This window comes from Eleutherodactylus coqui, chromosome 5, assembly GCF_035609145.1.
Source record: "Eleutherodactylus coqui strain aEleCoq1 chromosome 5, aEleCoq1.hap1, whole genome shotgun sequence".
Taxonomy (NCBI): Eukaryota; Metazoa; Chordata; class Amphibia; order Anura; family Eleutherodactylidae; genus Eleutherodactylus; species Eleutherodactylus coqui.
In genome coordinates, this window is record NC_089841.1 from 255,054,552 (window position 1) to 255,080,036 (window position 25,485).

The 25,485-nt window shown below is 44.0% G+C and overlaps 1 protein-coding gene across 1 annotated transcript; it reads right to left on the reverse strand.

The window, feature by feature from the left end:
- Positions 1-55: 55 nt before the first annotated feature.
- Positions 56-12,057, reverse strand: TMEM221 (transmembrane protein 221). The gene is made up of 3 exons (XM_066602039.1): positions 11,771-12,057; positions 3,225-3,310; positions 56-1,431 (listed from the first exon to the last, which is right to left on the reverse strand). The coding sequence occupies exons 1-3, from the start codon at positions 12,055-12,057 to the stop codon at positions 884-886; spliced, it is 921 nt and encodes a 306-aa protein (XP_066458136.1). The 3' UTR covers positions 56-883.
- Positions 12,058-25,485: the final 13,428 nt, after the last annotated feature.

Here is a 25,485-nt window from a genome sequence, read left to right on the forward strand (position 1 = left end):
ACCAGCAATGCTTTTTCTTGCAAAAACATCGCTGCCACTTGCGATTTTTCTCACGTGTTTTTCTTACAATAGAAGTTAAAAACGCATCACAAAAAAAAATTGCAAGCTCATGCTTTGCGATGTGATAAAAAGGAGGCTCCATAGGGAAGCACAGAAGGATAGGACATTCCTTTTTTGGGGGGAGGGGGCGAGTTCCCTCACTCCAAATCACACGAGTGAAAACATCGTAAATGGGCATGAAACAATTGAAAATCATTGGTTTCATAATTCTTTGTTTTCACTCACTCTTTCATCGCCCCAAAATTGCACGATTTTATCGCAAGTGGAAGGATGCCATAAGACTGGAAAATCTGCATCCAACAAACATCAGCGTGGACGGAAATGTGTATTGAGTGACAGACAGACCATCATTGCGTAGGGTTGTGATGGAAAAGAAGCAGAGTACAGCTTTGGTGTTTCCATATTTTTGTCAACCCCCTGTAAGCATATTATTTCCCTCCACACATGCCAAATAAAGGTAAGAACGCCCAACTGATGTCACTACTTTTTTTACCGTTGTGTTTTGCCAACCCATGTAATAACGCAGTAAATACACATGCCGCTGCATATTGGCTGCGTTTTATGCAATTCCGTAAACTTTAATGGGCAATTTCGATCTGTGATATGAACCAAGGAAGGACATACTGCGAATGCAAATCAATGGGGTTTATGCTACAAGCCTAATACTGACTGGACATATGCCCGCATGGACGAGCCTTAACAGTCCCTTTTCCCCACTCTCAGTGACATCTTTGGTTGATCCTTCATAGTTTTGGACTGTTTTAATATACATTTTCTTCTCCCAACAACTCGGATTTGTAAGGCACAAGCTGGTGTGAAGCGGTCATACCAACGTGGAGTCCTTCCCAATCACTCCTGGCTTTCTAAGGACCATTGTTCTCATCTCTTGTGTTCCGCCGTTCCAGGGTCGGCTGTTGGGTTGTGTGAGTCCAGACTCTACAGAAAGTGTCCGTTGCATTCTGGGAATATTGTAGCGCTCGTCCCGACTGCTGTTGCACATGCTCTCGCTCGGCTTCACCACACATTGGACATTGTTGAATAGTGGAGAAAGAGTTTGTGGTTTCTGCGGCTGAAGGAATGGAGGGTAGGCGAATTCCCGGTGGATCTCCGGATGTTGCCTCACCGGGGACATCTCCTTATCGTTATTGAGGTCAGAGGACGGGGTCGAGTCGTTGAGGTCTGCTTCATGGGCGGAATCATTTTCGTAGAGTGTACTTGCCACCTGGTCGTGGTTCTGACAGGTGACCTGTGAAGCTTTGTGGAGGGTATGGGCCACTGTGACGATCATAAAAATGGAGCCCATACTGAGAATACAAGAACTGGCTATTCCGGTTTCAATCTCAAAAAGGATTAACATGTAGAGCGAGAGAGCTGTAGAGAGAAGATAAAGTCACAATAAACTCCTCGCATTGGGCCAGACTTACTAGTACAGTCTAAGAGACAGTATTAAAATACGCCAGTCTATCACAGAGACTGCTGGGCATTTTCGGACTGTCTAGGGTAACTTTACACCATATCACTTGGCTAAGGTCGCTTTTAAATTGTGCAAGTATTGTGTGTTGCTACACTCACATCTCGCACGAATATGAACCCCATTCTTTTAAGTGAGGTCATATAAATGAGCATTTTTTTTTCTGCATCGCATCGAGGTATGGGGGAAAAATCGTCGCATGTCCTATGTTTGGGATTTACCCAATGGGGCCCAGAAAACACATCGTACAGCATGCAATGTGCACGCAAGTGCGATGCGAGGTCTGCCATTGAAAACAATGGGAAACACTTGCCGATCCTCTGACACGGCTGAAAACGGCCCTGAAGGATCGCAGCTGTACTGAAGTGAGGGAGGCGTTTTGGGGACAAACGCCTCATATTCTCGGGTATATCGCACGTGCCCAAGCACAATATCGGGCTGAGTTTAACGGCCTGATATACTCGCCAATGTGAAACTAGCTTTAAGGTACATTTAGACAGAACGATCGTGCCAAAAATCGTTCAAACGGATACTGATATAGTCATTCAGTTTAAGGGCTTATTCACATGACTGTATTTACGGAGGTATATAGCTGCGTAGAAAAATCACGCCCATCCGAAGCATTGGATTCCAACGTATCCATGCAGATGAATGATTTTTGGCCACAGGGAAAAAAAAAAAAAATTGCACCTACGCGACTGTTTTCAATCGCTGATTTTATACGCCGCCTGAATAGATAGGTCTTGCCCTATCTCTTGCCGAAATATGCAGGAAGCTCCCATAGACTTCTATGGAAGCTGGAAAAAAGGAAGGGGGAGGGAGTTACCCTGCATACAACAGAACGCAGCTGGCCCTAATTAAGCATTATTGGTCATTCCGATCGATGGTTTTCATCGCTTCTGCGTATTTTTTGCCAATATGCAACAAAGGCCCATGTGAATGGCTGATAATACGTGAATAGAGAACGGGACTCGATCACAGCAAATCTTCATTCATATGATTATACTGTGCATACGGGCGAACGTATAAACGCATATGGTCGTGTGAAGGAGGCCTAAACATGAGCCAACGGCTGAACGAGAATCATTCGCTTTTCATTCATCCTTCAGTTCTAAGCAGCATAAAAATTGTCGTCTTCTCGTTGCGTTTTACGCTCCCCGCTCAGTGATTCACATAGGAATGGGAACCGCCAAACGAGAAGTTCATGATTTTCAACGATGATCTGCCTGTCTACATAGGCGGCCTGAGCGCAAACCAGCTGGTGAAGATGTCACCACCTTGGGCAAACGAGAATCGTGCAGTTCTCGTGTCTAAAAGGGGCATTAGTTCACGCCAGATTTTGGGCCAGAATTTTGGAGCACAAGGTCACATTTAGGCCATGCGCACTTTCCATGAAGGACATTGCTTCTGTCAGAAACGGCGAGAAAAAGGGTCAGTATACATGAGACTTCATAGCCTAAAACATTCTGTGATAAAGCTCTAGGAATGAAGCTCAATCCAGAAACATGTTTCAGTCTGCGGTCTCTCTGGGGCAGATTATGAATTGAATTAGACATTTCAGGTTTACGTGGGAATTCATTGTGTTTGTCGCATACTCAGATTTTATCTAAAATCATGGGTGAGCTCATGACATGTAATCATGAACTATGGAACACTGCTGGATGTAAACGAAGGTATACCAATAGTATCTTACCTGCTAAGTATAGTGAAAGTCCAAGGCAGAAGAGGCAGATTGCAGATTGTCGGATACTTCGGTTATCTAGCAGAAACCATTCGCACCTACACAGGGAAAATGATACGTTAATGTGTGATCTATAAGAGGACAATACTGTATAAGTTGGACTTCTATACACCTGAAGGTTATGAGTGTAGCTGAGAGGCAAGGCAGGTGGGGCATGCGCCCTGGGTGCAGTCAGGACAGAGAGGGGAGAGCACCAATCTAGCAGTCTAAGACATTAGCGGATGCTGCAGCCACCTGGTACGCTCATACATTATATCAGTCTGGTGTAACTTGTGCCCAGCGTTTCTGGGTAACAGAGCAGATCCTGCACTGATAATAGCAGCCCTGCAATTACCAGGATTTCTACATCGATTACTAATGAACTACAGTCTGATCTTTATCTAAGTCACAGTTATAAACCAACACAATCCAACTAAACTAGAAACACTCAAACATTGGACCGTTCATGTCTATTGAGTACATTGACAATACTCAAGACTGCAGTGAGAAAAAGTAAGTGAAGCCTTGATTTTAATAATCTGTAGATCCTCGTTAGGAGCATTTACCTCCAATAAAAGGTTTTCTGTTGCTGCACAATGTTTTGGAGAAATGTTGGACCATTGGCTTCCTGTACATATGTTTCAGGTCATGTCAAAATAATCTGATTGATTTCTATGACTATGTCACAAAAGTGGGCTTGATGCGGATATCACCTACCTGGATTTCAGTAAACCCTTTGCTACAGTTCCACATAAAGAGCTCATAGATAAGTTATTGAAAATTGGACTTCAGCCTTTGATAGTCCGGTGGATTCGTAATTGGTTAAAAGATGGATATCGGAGGGTTGTTAATGGAGTGTACTCTGAACAGGCACAAGTGGTGACCACAAGGGGCTGTACCAGGTCTTATTCTTTTTAATATGTTCATAAGTGACATAGGAGAAGGTGTAACAGGTAAGGTCTGATGACAGAGAGGTGTGCAGTAAGGTTGATACTCCTGGTCGTGTCTTGAACATGGAGTAAGATGTAGCTTTACTGGGTAAATGGGAAAACAATAAAAAAACAAACTGCCGTTTAATGTAAAATAATACATTTAAGGGGCCTTCATACGACCGTATATCAGCTGGGTTTTCACGCCCGGCCGATATACGGCGTCTCTCTCTGCAGGGGGAGGAGGCTGGAAGAGCCGGGAGCAGTGCACTGAGCTCCCGCCCCCTCTCCGCCCCTCACCACTATTTACAATTGGGGGCGGGGCAAAGTTCTGCCATGTAGCTCTGCCCTCTCTCCTCCCCCTCCCATTGCAAATAGTGGCGAAGGGCGGAGAGGGGCCGGGAGCTCAGAGCACTGCTCCCAGCTCTTCCAGCCTCCTCCCCCTGCAGAGAGGGACGCCGTTTATCAGCCGGGCGTGAAAACCCAGCTGATATACGGTCGTCTGAAGGTGCCCTAACGGAGAAGAAATCCTCGCAATGAATATCCAAGCTGTTCTGTGTTATCCAGGACTTCAGAAGGGAAAGATTTAGGGCTTCTGATTTCTGACAGCCTCAAAATAATACACAAGTGAGATGTATAAAAAGGGACCGCACCCCCAGAAAGAAAACCAAACGAGTATACAGGAACAGACTCACCAGGTGTGGTGGGGTCACCAAGCAAAAACGGGGCACACCACAACACCTAGCAGCCTGTCGAGCCTTGGATCAGTGGGTGAAGGAGGATCCCCCTCGAGTACGGACATCCACACAGGAGAGCACCAGTCACAGCCACCCATTCCACCAGTTTAGGGTCAGCAGATGTGAAGAACGGAAAACAGAAAAGGCAGACAGCGCTCCAGGACTATCCTTTTAATTTAAAAGACCATACAAAATTTTTAAAAAAACTTTTTTTAATACTGTTTATATTTTATTTTTGAAAACCTTTGTTTTTAAACCCTTTTTTCAGCTTAACGTTTTAATAAACCAGAAGACAGTCTTTTATCTAAACTGTGCGTTCCTGCTTCCTGGACCACTCACTTGGTTATCTTCATTTCTGGATTACAGGGAGTCAACGGAGGTCTACCCAGGCCTCTGTGCCTCTTTGGTAAAGTACGGGATCCACTTACTTTATGGTTACTTTATGGTTTGTTCACAGAGGATAGTCTTTGAGCGCTGTCTGCCGTTTTTGTATTCTGTTCTTCAATCCTCAGAATGAGTCCACAGTGTGGTCAAGCAGCAAAAAAAAAAGCAGCTGCATAGCTAGAAGTATTACCAGTAGAAAGAAGGAGATTGTGATCTTGCTATGTAGAGCTCTGGTGAGACTACATCTAGAATACTGTGTTCAGTTCTGGAGACCTCATCCATGGAAAGACATTGATAAAATAGAACAAGTCCAAAGATGGCTACAAAAATAGTGGAAGGTCTCAGGAACAAAACTGATCAGGAAAGACTTGAACTTATTTTGTATAGCCTGCAGCTGAGAAGGGAGAAGAGAGACATGATCATAACCTTTAAATATGTTAAAAGTATAACTAAGGTGAAGGAAGAAAGTGGGTTTTATTATGAAGCTAAACCCTAGAACAAGGGAGCAGAATCTGAAATTAGTTTGGGGAAAAAAATCAGAAGCAACATCCAGAAATATTTTTTCCTGAAAGAGTAGTAGATGCTTGGAATAAACATCCAGCAGACGTGGTTGGAAAATCAGCAACGAATGAATGTAAGCTGCCTGGGATAATACAGATCTATCCTAGGAGAGACATAATATAAGGGCAGACCAGATGGACTATGCAAGCCTTTCTGCCATCTAGTTACTATGTTTCTAACTATTTCTTGTATGCAGAGTTCTCTTCAGGTTAAGACCAGGACTCTGACTTGGCCATTCCAAAACACAAACCTCCTTTTTAAACCAATTCTTTAGACTGCTGCCCTTACAGTCTTCCACAATATGTTTGATACATCTTATATCCCTCTACCGCAAGGTTTTCAGTACCTGAGGAAACAGAACAGCTCCAAACTGTGATATTCCCTCCACTATGCTTAAAGGGATTTTCCAGGCAAATACTAATGATGAACTATCCTCAGGACAGTTCATCAATAGTTGATCAATGGGCATCCGCATTAGGGTTGTAGCAGGAAGTCTCAGACGCAACTTTGCTGCCATTGATTTCAATGGGAAAGAAGCCAACTCTGATATTTCCTACTCTGATCCAGATGACAACATCCAGCCTCGCTGCACGGACAGCGGCGCGGATGATCAGCTGATCGCCGGAGATCAACTATTGATGGTGTATCCTGGAAAACCCCTTTAACAGATGGGTTGAGGCATTGGTGTGCAGTGTTCTTTTTCCTACAAACACAGTGTTGTGCTTTATGCTAAAAAGTTCCACTTTTGTCTCATCTGTCCATAGAACTTTTTCTCAGAAGCATTGAGGAACTTTTAAGTGGTCTGGGGTAAACTTTTCTTTTGACAGTAGCATCATTTGATGAACACCATTCTTATCTAGTGTTTTTCTACTTGTAGACACATGAAGAACCAACTTGTCAGTAACAGGGCTTTGTGTGCCTTTATTTATTGGGCAAAGCACCTGTGAAACCCACATTTCTAATCTCATCATAATTGAAACATGTTTTGTCAGTTAGCTCTGGGAGAAATCGATAACATAGAAGGTCATTTACTTTTTTCTCCCTGCATTCAGTGTGCTCAATAAAAGCCATGAACTGTACAAATGTCTGAATGATATTAGATTGGTTACATTGTGCTTGTCTATAATTGTGACTTATATAACGATTAGACCACATTTTATAAGTAATCAATATAGAAATCAAGGTAATTCCGAAGGATTCATTTACTTTTCCTGCAACTGTATATAGCCTGAGGTTTCACTTGTGAGATAACTACCATGGAGAGAGCAGCACTCCTGTCTGAATTTCCATACAGCATCAAGACACCTCCCAATACATGGGGGTCCCAGAGGCAGGGATATAGTAATACATAAATATGTCTCAAATAGGAATACTTTAAAACATCAGTTTAGGTAAAACCTCGGCACTATGCTATGTCTAATGCAGAGCATGAGGGCCACCCCTAGAGCCTTGCAGTAAGCTTATTAGTAAGCCTACTGCAAGACCGTAGCGGTGCCCCTCATGACCTGCATCGGGGGTTCTGCTTTCGGGGAGCAGGAGATAGGAATCCCTGTGGCCAAAAGGCTTAATCGCAGGACAGACGCGAACAGCATCAGACTACATTGACTATAATAGGGTTTGTTTTGTTTCCGCTCAGCAGCATGGTTTTTAGACAGATCTGCGGCGAAACCTCCGATCGGAGGCTCTAACGTAGATATGAAAATGGCCCTACAGTTTTGCTTGAATTACCCCTTTAAGTTGCTCAAAAATAAATCAAGACATGACTGTATGAGTACTATCGGGACACCAAGAAGCATGTCTGTTCCCTAGCATTGGTGGTTGAGCAGAATCGACTGCGGGGGAATGCATGTGTCTCCCGGGCCACAAGTTGTGCGCCTCTACGCTAGCTTTGTGGTCCCCACTCCTATTTTCCCTCTCTGTAGCACCAGCTTCTCAAAGTGCTGCTGTCTCTATACAAACCTGTTTGCACCACGGATAGAGCTTTTTAAGGCTACCTACACATGGGCGAGAAACTTAGCCCAATATTGTGCTCGTCAACCTGCCTTTTACCCGCAGATGAGAGATGATTTTTTTAGGCACAAACGCCTTGCATCCCTTTTGTGAAACTCCGATCCACTTGCGCAAGTTTCACACACAATAGTGGATATGAAGTGTTTCCCATTGATTTCAATGCGAGAGCCATGAAATGTGTTTAAGGTCCCATTGAAATCAATGGGAAATGCATTCCAAGGAATGCAAAAGAATAGAACATGCCACAATTCTTTCTCTTGCAGCATCACAATGAGGGAAAACATCGCTCGTGTGTATGACTCTAATCAAAAGACTGGAGTTCATATTTGTGCCAGTTCTGTCCTGCACCAAACTCACCAGAGATTCGTGAAACCAGCTCCAGCTCCTTTAAGTTATCACATGAGAGGACACCTTACAGCGTTAGATCTCTATTTTTATTTTACAAGGAAAGAATATTCTGGTAACCAAAAAGCCTCCCAACTCCAGGGTTATAGTTTTGTCCTTTTGTAGGGTTAATTGGGCATATGCCATACTTTTGAAATGATTGCTACTTCTTATAAAATTGGCTTTGATGGGACTGTTGACTGTGAGGAGTTAATAGTCATGTGGCGTTTAACAAGCTGGAAGCAGCTCCATGCCGGAACATTGTTTTCAGGAGCTGCTCAGAACAAAGGGTGAGCATCTATAAACTGGAGCAGAGACAGTGGAGGCAAAGAGCGGGTTCTCAGAATGCATGGCTGGAGTGTTAACTACATGTAATGAGGGGCCGATGAGGGCCCCGTGTACTAGACTTGGAAACAGTGTTCTCAGCATCAGGTAGATTTTATAATGTCTCATTAGAATAGGGTTTTAACCTTGTCCTGGCAACAGCACAGGTTTGTGATAGAAGTGATTGGCTACATATGTAAAAAGATCTAAAGAAATCCGGAAGTGTCTATTGTACTGTGCAGTGCCACATGGGCCAAACCAAACATTTGGGTCACCATAGTCCTATATTAAAGGGGTTGTACCAGAATTTCAAGGTAATCCCATCTACAGGATAGGGGACAACTTGCTGATTGGCAGACCACAGTGTCCCACTCTTAAGTCACTGCAAAGATTGCTCCCTCCCCCTGCAGTGATGTCACTGACTGGAGCGCTGGCTGCAAATGCGTGGTCAGCACTGCATTCATATCAATGAGCTGATGGAAATACCTGAGCGGGTGCTTCAATCAGTTTCCTTCTCATTGTCAGGGGTGCAGTAAACCTGCAGTGAGGAGGATAGGGGACACAGGACCCCCATTCTTGAGATTGGCGAGGGTCTCAGCAATGAGACTCCCACCAATCAGCAAGTTATCCTATCCTGTTGAAATTCTTGTACAATCCCTTTAATCAAATTCCAACATGTTGTGACATAGTGTTATAGAAACAACTGAGTAATCAACAAAAAGTAAGTGAACTCTTTGGGCTCTTTGAATTTGTGCATGGATTACTAATAAAATGTGGTCTGCACGTTATCTAACTTGCAATTATAGACAAACACAATCTAACCAAACTAATAACAAAACAGTTGTAACATTCTTGTCCTATATTGAGCAGACCGAATAAATACCCACAATGCAAGGGTATTTTTCCAAGAGTTAATTGGCAAAAGGTGTTTCAGTTATGAAGATGATATTGGAGGTTTGGGTTTCACAGATGCTCTGTCCATTAAATGAAGGCACACAAAGCCTGATTACTGACAAATCTGTTCTCAAGAAATGCTGGTTAGTGTGAACCATGCCTCGATACAAAAAACTTCCAGAAGACCTGAGAATATATGTTATAGGGACCCATGAAGCTGATAAAGGCTACAAAGGCATTGCTAAAGACCTGGGTGTACGTAAATCCAGGGTTAGACAAATGTACACCTGGTGACAGTGCAGGTCTGTAGCTATTCTCCCTAGGGGAGCGTATGCTATTAAGATCACTCAGGCAGTCCTGAAAGAGGTGAGAAAGAACCCAAGGGTAATCTAAAGTTTAACAGAAAACTACAAACTGCAAAAACCTCTGTTCTCTTGTCCACTATTTGAAGACCCCAGAAAAAATATGGTGTTCATGGAAGGACACCAAGAAAGAAACCACTACTCTTCATAAAAACATTGTAGACCATCTCAAGTATGTCTCAGGCCACCTGGACGTTTCACAATGCTTCTGGGAAAATGAAAGGATAAGATAAAAGTGGAACTTTTTAGCATATATGTGTTTGGAGGAAAAAGAACACTGCGTACTAACATCAAAACTTCATACCAACTGTGAAGCATGCAGGAGGGAGCATTATGGTTTTGAGCTGCCTTGCTGCACCATCTTGAAATCATTGAGGGAACAATGAATTTTAAGGTGCATCAAAACATTTAGAGAAGACTGTAAGGGCAGTGGTCCATAACCCAAAGCTGAAGAAATGTTGCCTGATGCAATAAGACAATGACTAGAGATGAGCGAACGTACTCGGATAAGCACTACTCGTCCGAGTAATGTGCTTTATCCGAGTATCGCTGTGCTCGTCCTGAAAGATTCGGGGCGCTCCGCTGCTGACAGGTGAGTCGCAGCGGGGAGCGGGGCAGAGCGGGCGGGAGAGAAGGAGAGAAAGATCTCCCCTCCGTTCCTCCTCGCTCTCCCCTGCAGCTCCCCGCTCCGCAGCGCGTCCCGAGTCTTTCAGGACGAGCAGGGAGGTACTCGGATAAAGCACATTACTCGGACGAGTAGTGCTTATCCGAGTACGTTCGCTCATCTCTAACAATGACCCAAAGCACACATGTAAATGAACTAAATAATGGTTGACAAAGAAGGTGAAAGAGGGCTTTTCATGCAAGGCCTCCCAGAAATATTGCTGAACTAAAACAGATTTGCAGGGAGGGATAGTTCAAAATGCCTCCTCAACATGTGTGAATCTTATTTGTAGCCACTGGCATAAGTATAGGCGATGCGGTTGCACCCAGGCCCAGGAGCCTTAGGAGGCCCATAAGGCCTCTTTTCTCCATATAGGGAGCCCAGTACTATGAATGAAGCATTATAGTTGGAGGCCCTGTCACATGTTTTGCATTGGGGCCCAGGAGCTTCAAGTTTTGCCTCTCTTTGTAGCTACAGGCAATGTTTGGTGGAAGTAATTCCTGCTAAAGTGGAATGGTTAATAATCTACAGGTTAGTGCATGGGTTCACTTACTTTTTCTCCCTGCGCTGTGGATGTTTACTGAAGGTGCTCAACTAAAGACATGAAATAGTGCAACTGTTTTGGGGTTATTAGTTTAGGTAGATTGTGTTTGTTTATAAACAACACCTAGATAACAATCAGAACAAATTTTATTAGTAATCAATGCATAAATCCAAGTAATTTCAAAGGTTTACTTGCTCTTACTTGTAACTGCACTGTACTTCAATGAGCCAAAGATCACTCTCCTGACAGTCTGAGGCCCCCTTCGCACGGGCGTATTTGAGCATGCAATACACAGAGAATAGAACCCATTGATTTCACATGTGTGTATTTTTCCTGCACATTTCGGTTGTGCAAGAAGAACTGCAGCATGCTCTATTTTATTGCATATTTCCACACCAAAGATCCCCATAGAAGTCAATGGAGGGTGTGCATATGCACGCAAAATACAAGTTGCGTAATTCCACTAGAAAAAGAACAAAACTGGAACTCATTATAAGAATTAACCATTTCAATCGGTGTATCTTTGTTTGCTATGTACAAATGAACATGCCTTGTAGGCACAAACAGTACAGTAAAATATACCATTACACATGCAGAAAAAGCCTCATTCACTGCGCAAAAAAGTTGCGCCAAGGCGCACGCAATTACGCCCATGCTCGTGTGAAGGAGACTTATCAGAGTATTCTGCATGCTATTGCATGAGGGTATCATTTTTAATGTACTCACCTCCTGGTATCTGTGTCCTCACGACAAACCTCAGCAGTGAAATAGGAGTGCAGCAGACACAGCAGTAGACAGCTGGTATTGAGTGCAAGACATAGAGCAGCCAGTACTGCTGAAGCCGGCAGTAAGATGCTACCAGCGGCAGGGCCTAGCCCTGCACTAAGCTCCCCTTGCTTTGTAGCACTTTGAACTTGGAAGATTAGGATAACTGAAAGGGAAGCCATGATGGCAGCCAAAATGCCGAAAAGAGCAAGAACTATAATGGACTGATGGCTGTAGTGAGAAGGCATTTTTGTTCTCTTTGCCCAAGTTTGTTAGAATAATGCAGTTTTCTACCTATTCTGCTAGAAAAGAGAAACAAGCCACTTACACTCTAGTATTCTGATTATGCTGAATAATACCCTTATTATGCTAAAAGCATGTAAAACAGCAATACAAAGCAAGCAGATCCTTCAAATGACAATACCTAATGCAATAAATTTCTAACACATATTATACTATGTGTGAATATAATAGGATCAACAATAGTAACTGCCATGTAACTGTTAGTAACTACGAGATCTCATATGCATATCAATAGCATACATTAAAGTGCTGTATTCATACACTATACAAATCCACTCAGTGATCCTGTTTTCCAAAATATCGACACAAGTTTCCAAATACAAAACAAATTGATCCTCTAAATCAAGACTACTATTGTTCAATGAATATAATACACAGGCTGTAAATGCTATACATATTGACAGATCCAAAATGTATCCTACATAAAATTAGTATAAAAGAGACAAACTGTGCTTACATAATAATGCCCACTGCAAAGCTATTACATGAAAGTGATAGTCATAGATAAAGCTATCCCTTTAAATATAGACAGCCCTTACTTACACAACATACAATCAGTCCATCTAAATTTCTGCACCTGCAACCAGAGATAAAGTGGGAAAAGCTAAAAGCCTCTCAAATTACAGAGAGTTCTTAAGCATCTCACTTTCCCACTATACTAATCTCCCGTAGAACATAAGAAAGTCACAATTCCTTCTAGTTTTTCTTACCCCCTAAAAAGAACCTGCCTTTTAACCTCTTGATGGACTCTTGAAAATGAGCTCCTTTGATTATTTGAGCATTTACAGACAGAAAAAATATATAAAATTCGGACAAAAAAAAGAGCGTTCCGAAAAGATTGCCTCGTTTCCCAGATTCTTGGAAACTCTGGGGTTTCCAACAGGATAAAAGAAGGAATCTCTGAATTGTTTGGTCCAGGCACAGAAGGAGGGGGCATGGGCGGGAATTTCAACCGTCTTTTTAACCTCTTCCCCAGCTAGAAATCAGTGTGGTAAGAGGCGCGTTAAAGATATCACTAATTGTTCTAATTGATTTTAGAAGTATGTGGCACACAGCAGAAGCCTCAGAGTATTAAGTAGGAGATTGTTCTTTCTAATATTGTAGTTAGTTTCTAGAAATCCCTTGGTATTTAGACTTTTATTAGCAGCTGAACAATGTTGTTTGCAACACATGTATCAATCAAATAGAGCAGATATGTGCACCAAGATGCTGTATACTGGGCTGGCTAGAGCTGCTTGTGTAGTTTGTATTAAGTAGCGGGATGTTTATGTAATGAAATACTACATTTAAGAAACAGTGTTGCAACGTTTTTTTCAATGTTGCAACAATTCACACAAAAAGATACTTTTCATGGGTGACCCTCAGAGGTTCTAGACTGGGAGCTGCTACAAATTTCTGGGACATCTGGATTGTTTTCTCATTTGAATTCCGAAATACAAACATATTCTTTTATGAAGAAATGACTGGATGATATTGAATAGACTATTGAAAAGAAAGATGGAGTAGAGGGCCTGCGCTCAGTGTCAGTTACCCATCTGCTATCTATTCTTCCACTTTCAAAAGTCCCGTTTTGAGCTATCCATCACACTGCTGTTCAGACAAAGGCGTGGATTATCTTCACTGATCTTCAAGGGAGGTAAAAGGGAATTAGCTATTAATTCTGATTAAAACTGGAATTCAAGCATTTTATATATTTTAACATAGATCACTAGTAACATCCACAAGGTGACCAAAAGTCGTCAATGATTGAACGGATAAATCATCATCATCACTAGTAACCTCCAGGGGCCTCTCTTCGTACATACCCGATGCTCGCAGACGTAAATGTACATCCTGGAGCGGGAAGGGGTTAAGGACCAAGTGATTTTCATCATCGGATTGCAAGACCCATAGGTGGTTGACATAGCCATATGAGGTTTGTTTTTCTGGGACAAGTTGTATGTTTTAATGTCCCCACTCTGGGGTGCATATAATGTCTTGTAGAACTTTTATTACATTTAGAGGGGGCCATTGTTATGGGGTTTTGTGTTACGGCGTTCACCATTCGGTAGAATTCAGGATAACGTTCTTATCTGATCAGCACGATTACTGCGATACCAAGTTTATAGGTTTTTTCAATTTTTTTTACCACTTAAATCACAGGGGTGGGATGGGGCGGAGCTAAGTTCCACCCCCTCCCATTGCAAATAGCGGTGAGGGATGGAGAGGGGGCGGGAGCTCAGTGCACTGCTCCGAGCCCAGCCTGCCTCCTCCCCCTGCAGAGAGGGACAGTGTATATCGGTTGGGCGTGAAAACTTGGCCGATATACGCACGTCGGAATAAGGCCTTAAGGGTACTGGTGTATCTTGACGCCACCGGAAACTAGGGGTGTGACAGCTGTCACCAGGAGTGAATGCCCCTGTCACACCCCAAGGTTACGATTGGCTTTCAAGATACAGCACTCACGGGCAGTGATCAGGTGGCACTGCACAGGAAGGGCATACATTGGGTCTGTGAACCACACACAGAGCCTGAAAGAGGCCATCTCCAGTGATCTGCGCCGCTCCTCCGCTGAATGGACTCACCAGCCAGGACCACAGAGCTGCGCTGACACTCCGCTCCTCTGTTGTTGGCTGCCGCGCTGCTACCTGCCTCACTGTGACTGCCGCCGTACAATGCAGAAGTACTGCTAACACCACCGGGGTCAGGACGCCAGCAGGAGCAGCTGCCGAACCAGTAAGCATGCGGGGAGCACGGAGCTGGGACACTGCCGCTGGCCAGAGGCACAGCAGCTGTGGCATGAATCCACCAGGGATAATCGCAGCATTAGGTGGGAGACTGCAGCCAGGGAGAGGCACAACAGGCCTGGCATTATATACTCACACCAGGAACGCCAGCAGTCACACGACGCCTCCGGCCACATAATGCCAACCACTTCACCTGAGCAGCCAATCAGGTTGTGGCCGTTGTTTGTACTGGTGTCTCTTGTCTCCACACATTCTTCCCGTGGCATCAAGATACACCAGTACCGCCCTTAAGATCCAGAACATTTCTATTTCTCCAGCAGAGGAGTTCTGTGAGGGCTTGTTTTTTTACCGGAAGAGTTGCAGTTTTTATCGGTATCATTCTGCGGTACATGTGACTTTAGGATAGCTTTTTGTTGCATTTTTTGGGGAAGGTGACCAAAAGAAAAACAACAATTCTTGCGTTACTTTAACTATTTTAACGGCATTCACCAAGTGCGATAAATAACTATAATCTTTTCATTTTCTGGGTCGTAACAAATGTGGTAATATCTATTATGTTCTAGTATTCTATATATTCAAACACTTTTTTGGGGGGAATGCATATTTTCTTCTAAACTTTTTTTTTCTTTAAATTCAACTTGATTTAATTTTTTGATACTGACTTTTAGTTCCTTAAGGGGACTTGAAGATTTGATACTTCATTCGCTAGGATAGTACACTGCATTACTTATGTAGTACATTCTTCTAAGCCTGTGACAGTAGCCTATGATACTCTGCCAGATGCGGGGCCTAATAGGCTGAGCTACATGGCACAATTGGAGGCCTTTGTCAACTATAATGCTTTACTCATAGTACTGGGCTCCCGATATGGAGAAGAAAGGCCTTATGGGCCGCCTAAGGCTCCTGGGCCCGGGTGCAACCGCATCCCCTGCATCCTCTATAGTTACACCCCTGCCAGTCGGGTTTTCACGCCCGGCCGATATACGCTCCCCCCTCTCTGCAAGGGGAGGAGGCAGGAAGGGCGAGAATATAGTGCACTGAGCTCCCGACTCCTCTCCGCCCCTCACCACTGTTTGCAATGGGAGGGGCGAATGGGGACGGGGACGGCGCTTAGTCCCGCCCTCTCCCAGTGGTCAGGGGTGGAGAGGGGGTAGAGAGAGGGTGAAGAGGGGGCAGGAGCTCAGTGCACTAGCTCCCATCCTGCCTCCTCCCATTGCAGAGAGGGGCAACGTATATCAGCTGGGTGTGAAAACCCGACCGATATACACCCATCTGAATAAGCCTTTAGACTGACTTCATACGGGCATCTGCATTTTTATGTTCCCCTGCCGGCAACGTAAAAACACATGAACGGGCGCACAAATCTGCTGTTCAGGCGGCCCTGGCCCGGCGCATGTACGCCGAGGCCGCAATGCCTTTGGGTGAGGGGAGACTGTTTAGCTCTCTCGGCAAGGGGAGGAGGCAGGATGGAGCGAGAGCTAGTGTGCTAAGCTCCCACCCCCTCTCTGCACTTTGTCGCAGCCAGCAATGGGAGGGGCGGGATGGGATGGATCTTAGCTCCGCCCCCTCTCATTGCAAACAGACGGCCAACACCTCCCTTCTCCGGCAGCTGTCATAGGCTCCCATAGAAGTCTATGCAGCCGCTGCTGGCATAACAACATCCGGCCGATCTTGCCCGGCCAGGCGCTTTAACGCCACGGAAATATACCCATGTGCACTGATGCATTGTAAACCAATGCATCAAAGGGGCAGCGTATAACTACCGGGCGTGAAAACCCAGCTGATATATGCCTGTGTAAATCCAGCCTAAAAGATGTATGTGCAGGTTTAAAGCCCATTAGTGATGTCAGTAAGAAGGTTTATTGTGGTCTCTAACAGGTTAATAGAAGTGGTGCCCAGTCTCCCAATGGTCAGTCTGATCTCACCTGCAGTCTTTTCCTTGCTAACATGTGGTGCCAGTGGTTGGTGGGGACAGATTGTTAGCTTCTATGTATATACAATAAAGGTTATCATTCACTGACAGCAAGCAAAGCTCTTGAAAGCAGTGATCAGTCAATACACAGAAGAAAACTGCAGAACTCTTCCTTCTGCGATGAATAAGCTGCTGTATGGTTGTGAACATAGAATAAACTATGAATGTCACCGTATGCCTGCAAGATCTGGGGAGTCATATAGTCCTAAATGCTCCAGCACAGAAACAGTTAATAACTGATTATGGAGCAGCATGGTAAGCGGCTAACATTAATAAACATTACCTGTAATTATGCACAAAACATGTAAGAGAAAGTTATCTATAAACTCGGAAAGCTGCAGATCAGAGATCAGGTAAAAGTCACATAGGAGGCGATGGACGGGCTCAGAAAGGGTCTCTTGTGAAATCAAATTGCAGTCCCTGCAGAATCCTCATTGCTTTAACCCTTAATGATGCGGCCCTTTCTTCCTCCACATTTTTAAATCCTTTAATGTAACTGTTGGAGGGCTTGTTTTCTGCGGGACGAGTTGTATTTTTCAGTGGTACTATATAATGTACCATATAATGTACTGTAAACGGCTTCAAAAATTCCAAGTGGAGTGAAATAGAAAAACAAACCCAAATTCCGCCATCTTTGGGGGGTCTGCTTTCTACGGCGTACACATTTCGCATTGCTATTAAACAGGTTGTTTTACACAGTTGCTTTACCTCTCATGGAAGTGAATGAGTGTTACGGAAACAGAATAGCGCAGTTTCTGCAGCTCCCAAGTGACAGACATGTTATAGCTCACTGCGCTATGCTGTAACACTCATGCACTTCTATGAGTTACAGCAACAGTGTAAAACAGCCTGTTCGATAGCCTCATACAGAAGAGCATTCCTATTGTGGCCATGATTGGGAATACCCCTATAACCCCTCAACACTCCATGATCTACAGTTACATCACGGACGTTCGGAGTTTGTTCTGGAAACAGCACAGAGCAGCCTGCTCAATTGTATCTATAACTCAAGAAAACCTCCAAGCACCACGTAAGCCGGGTTGGGTGGCCAATACATGAGATAGGTGTGTTGGGTGGCCAATACATGAGATAGGTGTGTTGGGTGGCCAATACATGAGATAGGTGTGTTGGGTGGCCAATACATGAGATAGGTGTGTTGGGTGGCCAATACATGAGATAGGTGTGTTGGGTGGCCAATACATGAGATAGGTGTGTTGGGTGGCCAATACATGAGATAGGTGTGTTGGGTGGCCAATACATGAGATAGGTATGTTGGGTGGCCAATACATGAGATAAGTATGATGGGTGGCCAATACATGAGATAAGTATGATGGGTGGCCAATACATGAGATAAGTATGATGGGTGGCCAATACATGAGATAAGTATGATGGGTGGCCAATACATGAGATAAGTATGATGGGTGGCCAATACATGAGATAAGTATGTTGGGTGGCCAATACATGAGATAAGTATGTTGGGTGGCCAATACATGAGATAAGTATGTTGGGTGGCCAATACATGAGATAGGTATGTTGGGTGGCCAATACATGAGATAAGTATGTTGGGTGGCCAATACATGAGATAAGTATGTTGGGAGGCCAATACATGAGATAAGTGGGACCTGCATCTATCAGGCTTTTATTTACTGAAAAGGAAGCCAATATTGCAACACCTGACAGACTGCAGGCGGCACAATCACCGTAGACCCCAGTAGAATGCAGCGGGCCATACGATAATTTGGAGGAGCTACATGCTCAAGACAAACTTATAATGCAAGCCACTCACTCATACAGAGCAATCCACTGCTTTGCCAGTAGGGGGGGGGGTCGCACTCCTGAATAGTGTGGCGCACCTATCTGTGGTTGGTGTCTTTGGTATCCATTCACATGTGCAGACTATGTTTGTTTGCAGTGACTCCTCCCCAATCTGGGTTGGGTTGATTAAATGGCTTGCATTATTAGTCTGCATTGAACAAGGAGCTCCTCCAAATTATCGTATGGCCCGCTGCATTCTACTGGGGTCTATGGGATTGTGCCGCCTGCAGTCTGTCAGGTGTTGCATTACTGGCTTTCTTTTCAGTGAATAATGTCCTTATTTTTTTTCTCACCTCTGTGATTTTATGAGGCTTTTATGGTATATCCTGTGTATGTACTTGTCCTAAAATATAGGGGACCCAGACATGACTACACAGGGCACCCAAAGTACTTGTCCTAATATACAGGGGAGCGAGACATGACTACACAGTGCACCCTTAGTACTTGTCCTAAAATATAGGGGACCCAGACATGACTACACAGGGCACCCAAAGTACTTGTCCTAATATACAGGGGACCCAGACATGACTACACAGGGCACCCTTAGTACTTGTCCTAATATATATGGACCCAGACATGACTACACAGTGCACCCTTAGTACTTGTCCTAATATATAGTAGACCCAGACATGGGTACACAGTACACCCTTAGTACTTGTACTAATATATAGGGGGCCCAGACATGACTACACAGTGCACCCTTAGTACTTGTCCTAATATATATGCACCCAGACATGACTACACAGTGCACCCTTAGTACTTGTCCTAATATATAGTAGACCCAGACATGGCTACACAGTGCACCCTTAGTACTTGTCCTAATATATAGGGGACCCAGACATGACTACACAGGGCACCCAAAGTACTTGTCCTAATATACAGGGGACCGAGATATGACTACACAGGGCACCCTTAGTACTTGTCCTAATATATAGGGGACCCAGACATGGCTACACAGTGCACCCTTAGTACTTGTCCTAATATATAGGGGACCCAGACATGGCTACACAGTGCACCCTTAGTACTTGTCCTAATATATAGAAACCCAGACATGACTACACACTGCACCCTTAGTACTTGTCCTAATATATAGGGGACTGAGACATGACTACACAGTGCACCCTAAGTACTTGTCCTAATATATAGAGACCCAGACATGACTACACAGTGCACCCTAAGTACTTGTCCTAATATATAGAGACCCAGACATGACTACACAGTGCACCCTAAGTACTTGTCCTGATATGCAGGGAACCGAGACATGACTACACAGGGCACCCAAAGTACTTGTCCTAATATACAGAGGACCGAGATATGACTACACAGGGCACCCTTAGTACTTGTCCTAATATATAGGGGACCCAGACTACACAGTGCACCCTTAGTACTTGTCCTAATATATAGGGCACCCAGACATCACTGCACAGGGCACCCTTAGTACTTGTCCTAATATATAGGGCACCCAGACATCACTGCACAGGGCACCCTTAGTACTTGTCCTAATATATGGGGACCCAGACATGACTACACAGGGCACCGGTAGTACTTGTCCTAATATATAGGGACCCAGACATGACTACACAGTGCAACCTTAGTACTGGTCCTAATATATAGGGACCATACATGACTACACAGGGCACCCTTAGTACTTGTCCTAATATATAGTAGATCCAGACATGACTACACAGTGCGCCTTTAGTACTTGTCCTAATATATAGTAGACCCAGACATGACTACACAGTGCACTCTTAGTACTTGTCCTAATATATAGGGGACCCAGACATGACTACACAGTGCACCCTTAGTACGTCTCCTAATATATAGGGACCCAGACATGGCTACACAGTGCACCCTTAGTGCTGCCCTAATATAAAGGAGACCAGACATGACTACACAGTGCACCCTTAGTACTTGTCCTAATATATAGTGGACCCAGACATGCCTACACAGGACACCCTTAGTACTTGTCCTAATATATGGGGACCCAGACATGCCTACACAGCGCACCCTTAGTACTTGTTCTAATATATAGGAGACCAGACATGTCTACACAGGGCACCCTTAGTACTTGTCCTAATATATAGGGACCCAGACATGGCTACACAGGGCACCCTTAGTACTTGTCCTAATATATAGGGGGCCCAGACATGACTACACAGGGCACCCTTAGTACTTGTCCTAATATATGGGGACCCAGACATGACTACACAGGGCACCCTTAGTACTTCTCTTAATATATAGGAAACCAGATATGGCTACACAGTGCACCCTTAGTACTTCTCTTAATATATAGACCAGAGTAGGCCGCACAGGGCAAGTACGTCTCCTCATATATAGGGACCCAGACATGACTACACTGTGTATCTTTAGTGTTTGTCCTAATATATAGTAGACCAAGACATGACTACACAGCGCACCCTTAGTACTTGCCCTAATATATAGGAGACCAGACATGGCTACACAGGGCACCCTTAGTACTTGTCCTAATATATAGGGGACCCAGACATGGCTACACAGTGCACCCTTAGTACTTGTTCTAATATATAGGAGACCAGACATGGCTACACAGGGCACCCTTAGTACTTGTCCTAATATATAGGGACCCAGGCATGATTACACAGGGCACCCTTAGTACTTGTCCATATATATAGGTGACCCAGACATGACTGCATAGTGCACCCTTAGTACTTGTGCTAATATATAGGGGACCCAGTAAGGACTACACAGGGCACCCTTAGTACTTGTCCCAATATATATGGACAAGACATGACTACACAGGGCACCCTTAGTACTTGTCCTAATATATAGGTGTACCAGATATGACTACACAGTGCATCCATAATACTTGTCCTAATATATAGTAGACCCAGACATGGCTGCACAGGGCACCCTTAGTACTTGTCCTAATATATAGGGACCCAGGCATGATTACACAGGGCACCCTTAGTACTTGTCCATATATATAGGTGACCCAGACATGACTGCACAGTGCACCCTTAGTACTTGTGCTAATATATAGGGGACCCAATAAGGACTACACAGGGCACCCTTAGTACTTGTCCCAATATATATGGACAAGACATGACTACACAGGGCACCCTTAGTACTTGTCCTAATATATAGGTGTACCAGATATGACTACACAGTGCATCCATAATACTTGTCCTAATATATAGTAGACCCAGACATGGCTGCACAGGGCACCCTTAGTACTTGTCCTAATATATAGGGACCCAGGCATGATTACACAGGGCACCCTTAGTACTTGTCCATATATATAGGTGACCCAGACATGACTGCACAGTGCACCCTTAGTACTTGTGCTAATATATAGGGGACCCAATAAGGACTACACAGGGCACCCTTAGTACTTGTCCCAATATATATGGACCAGACATGGCTATACAGTGCACCCGTATTACTTGTCCTACTGTATAGGGACCAGACATGACTACACAGTGTGTAGTGGCCCAGAGAGTCCTACAGAACAATCACGCACACTTGTCCTGTTTCACCTGTCTGGATGCCGTCCCTATATCTAGAAGGTACCGTATGTGGGAGAGACCCTGTGTCTCCCCTTCTGCTCTGAGCAATAAAGCTCAACCCTGATGTCAGCTGGCCCCTCATTGGCTGACAGTCAGGTTTAATGTGACTAGCGCGGAGCGGAGCGCAAGGGCGGGAAGCAAAGATAGAGGTCCCTATGCAATAGTGCACGAGAGAGAGGTTATAAAAGGAAGTGACGCAGAGCAATTAGGCAGACTCAGCCAGGAGTGAGTAAGAAGAGGTTGCAGTTTCCACAGTCGATGAGGAGGAGTATCACAGCAGTTATCGGTTTCCCAAGGCAGAGTGTGGTGTTCAAACTCGCTCCCTTCGCATCTACAGCAGAGAACACAGAAGATCCTTTCTGAAGTCCATCTTCATCTAACAGTGAGTTATAGCTACCCGGTGAAGTTAAAGCCAGGATTAGCCCTACAGCCACCTGTCCCTCTGCTTCATGAAACCCTACAATTAAATCCAACTAAATTATTTTATCTGAATTCACTAGTGGGGAAATGGTCTATCAAATCTTCAGGAAAATAAGAGAGAGCATTAAAGTCAGAGTATCATCAGTTGAACATTATTGTATCTTGCTTGTGTATTACTATAGTCTTGAATACCTACTCTAAATACGTCTTCAGAAAATTATAAAGTTAACCCATTGTTGCTAAATACCAAAGTTAGTAAATCTGCTCACTCTCAGATTACCAAGCTAAACTGGACTTGTCTCCGTTATTTCTGCGCCATCTTCTGGAGTGTCCAAATAGAGTGTGGCATCACCATGACAAAAAGTTTAGGCCTCCGGCCTTACAAGTGCACCCTTGGTACTTGTCCTAATATATAGGGGACCGAATATGACTACACAGTGCACCCTCAGTACTATTCTGCTCCTGGTGCCCTGCTATGTGTCATTTCTCTTCACTCTGACATGGAAACTACATGTGAGCTACCACGCATAGATATTTCTGTGTCCAGATTATTGGGGCTACAAAGAATGGCATTGTGGGCCACATGTGCCTCCTGGGCTGCATATTGTGCACCCCTGATCCTTAGCATAGGCCAACAATAGAATAGGGGTGGGGTCTGTCACCCAGGATCCCCCCTGACCATCTGTGTGTTAGGCCAATGTGTTTGCACACTGAGCTACTTTTTGCAGGAAGTAGACATCTCTGTTCCCACTGCAGCCGGCAAGCCTGGTATTGCAGATAATTTACTGCATTGGAAACTTTGCTTGTAATACCGAACCTGACCACTACAGTGGGAACAGAGCTGTTTGCTTCCTGCAGAAATAAGCTCAGTGAATGATCACACCATCCAAGTTAATAGTCGATTCGTGGTGTCCTTGGGCATCAGACCCTTGCTGATTTACTATTAATGGCCTATCCTAATGATTTTTGGAAATCTTATATACCCATATTTTATTCACAATAGAACATAGAACACATCAGAAGGTGGAAGGGAGACATTTTTCCATTTCATTTAAAGAAAGATAACTCATTTAGAAATTGATGGCATCAACATATCTCACAAAAGTTTGCCGGGGCCGTGTCTACTAATGTGCAGCATCCCCTCTTCTTTTTATAACAGTGTCAATGTCTGGAAAGTGAGGAGGCCAATTGCTAGAGTTTGGGGAGAGGAATGTTGTCCCTATATTTGTGTGATGTAGAATTCTATTGGTGAAAGGTCTGGTCTGCAGGCAGCCCGTTCAGCACCCGGCCTCTTCTTTGAAGCCATGCTGCTGTGATGGATGCAGTATGGGGTTTAGCATTCTATTGCTGAAATATGGAAGGCCTTACCTGATAGCCACGTTGTCTGGCTGGGAGCATATGCTTTAAAACCTCAATGCACTACTCAACATTGATAGTGCCTTCAAGATGTGTTAGCTGCCCATGCCATAGGAACTAATGCAACCCCATAACCTACAGAGATGCAGGCTTTTGAACTGTGCACTTATAACAAGGTAGATGTTCCCTTTCCTCTTGAGTTCGCAGGACATAGCGTCCTTGGCTTTCAAAAAGAATTTCAAATTTTGATTCATCTGACCACAGAACCGTTCTCATTTTTGTCTCAATCCCTTTTAAATGAGCTTTGGCCCAGAGAAGATGCCAGTATTTTTGGATTGCGTTGATATATGGCTTCTTCTTTGATGGTGCAGCTTTAACTTTCACTTGTGGATTGTATGGTGAACTGTGTTCTGGAAGTATTCCCGAGCCCATGCTGTGATTTGCATTACAGAATCATGCCTGTTTTTAATGTAGTGATGCCTGAGGTCCGTAGATCTCGAGCATCCAATATTGACCATCGACCTTGTCCCTTGTGCACATGAATTTCTTCAGATTCTCTGAATCTTTTGATGACATTATGTGCTGTGGATGGTGAGATATTGGAAGTCTTTACAATTTTACTTTCAGAAACGTTTTTTTTTTAATTGATCCCCACTCTTAAGACGCAGTTTTTCTCAGATTGGTGAACCTCTGTCCATCTTTGCTTCTCAGAGACTCATGCTCTTTTTATACACAGTCACGTGACTTAGTAGAACATTGACCCTCCAGCTGTTTTGCATTGGTACCAGTTTCTTTTCCAGCCTATTAACTTTTGTGAGATGTGTTGCTGCCATTAATTTCAATTTTTTTTAATGAAATGGAAAAATGTCTCCCTTTCACCTTCTGATATAAGTTCTATGTTCTATTGTGGATAGAGATGAGATCTCCACATTACTGCATTCTAATTTTTTTACATTTTACAAAGCGTCCCAACTATTTTGGAATGAGGGTTGTGATGCGATGCACATTTTTTTCAACAGTCATCACACGTAAAACCACTGGTTTGCAAGTGTAATATCAGCCTCAGTTTCTCGGACCGATATGGCACTTGCCTGTTTAAATACGGTCTTTAGTTTACACTGCTTCTAATCCAACAAGATTCTAACATTTATGGTGACATTTAGCAGACATAGGGCCTGCAATCTAAAGGGGCCTGGAGTAGAGGGTAGTGGGCAACACCACCACTCCCTGTTTTGGAAGAGATGCACCCATTTGTAGATACTTCACCTTTCTCCATTGTAGAATATCTGAGTCTTAGACTGCTTCCACAAGGGTGTCAACAATATCCCATTTGTGTTCTATGCAATATTGCTCGTGACATTATCTCGTGGCAACATCACCATTTTGTGTCACTACAAAGTCACATGTGGTGGTACAAAGTCATTCAACTTTATAGCACCACGTGCAAGGATTTTTAGGGTGGGAGGTGGGCTGAAAAATAAGTCCTATCCCAAAAAGAAGCCCTAGCTGCCTTAAAAAAATGTAATACATCACCTAAGA

Excerpts from the sequence above, each read along its gene's own strand:
- TMEM221 (XM_066602039.1), bottom strand. The coding sequence starts at position 12,057 with ATGCCTTCTCACTACAGCCATCAGTCCATTATAGTTCTTGCTCTTTTC. Across the intron at positions 3,311-11,770 it reads GAGGACACAGATACCAGGAG|GTGCGAATGGTTTCTGCTAG; the intron begins GTGAGTACATTA and ends TTCCCTGTGTAG. Across the intron at positions 1,432-3,224 it reads ACTTTCACTATACTTAGCAG|CTCTCTCGCTCTACATGTTA; the intron begins GTAAGATACTAT and ends TTCTCTCTACAG.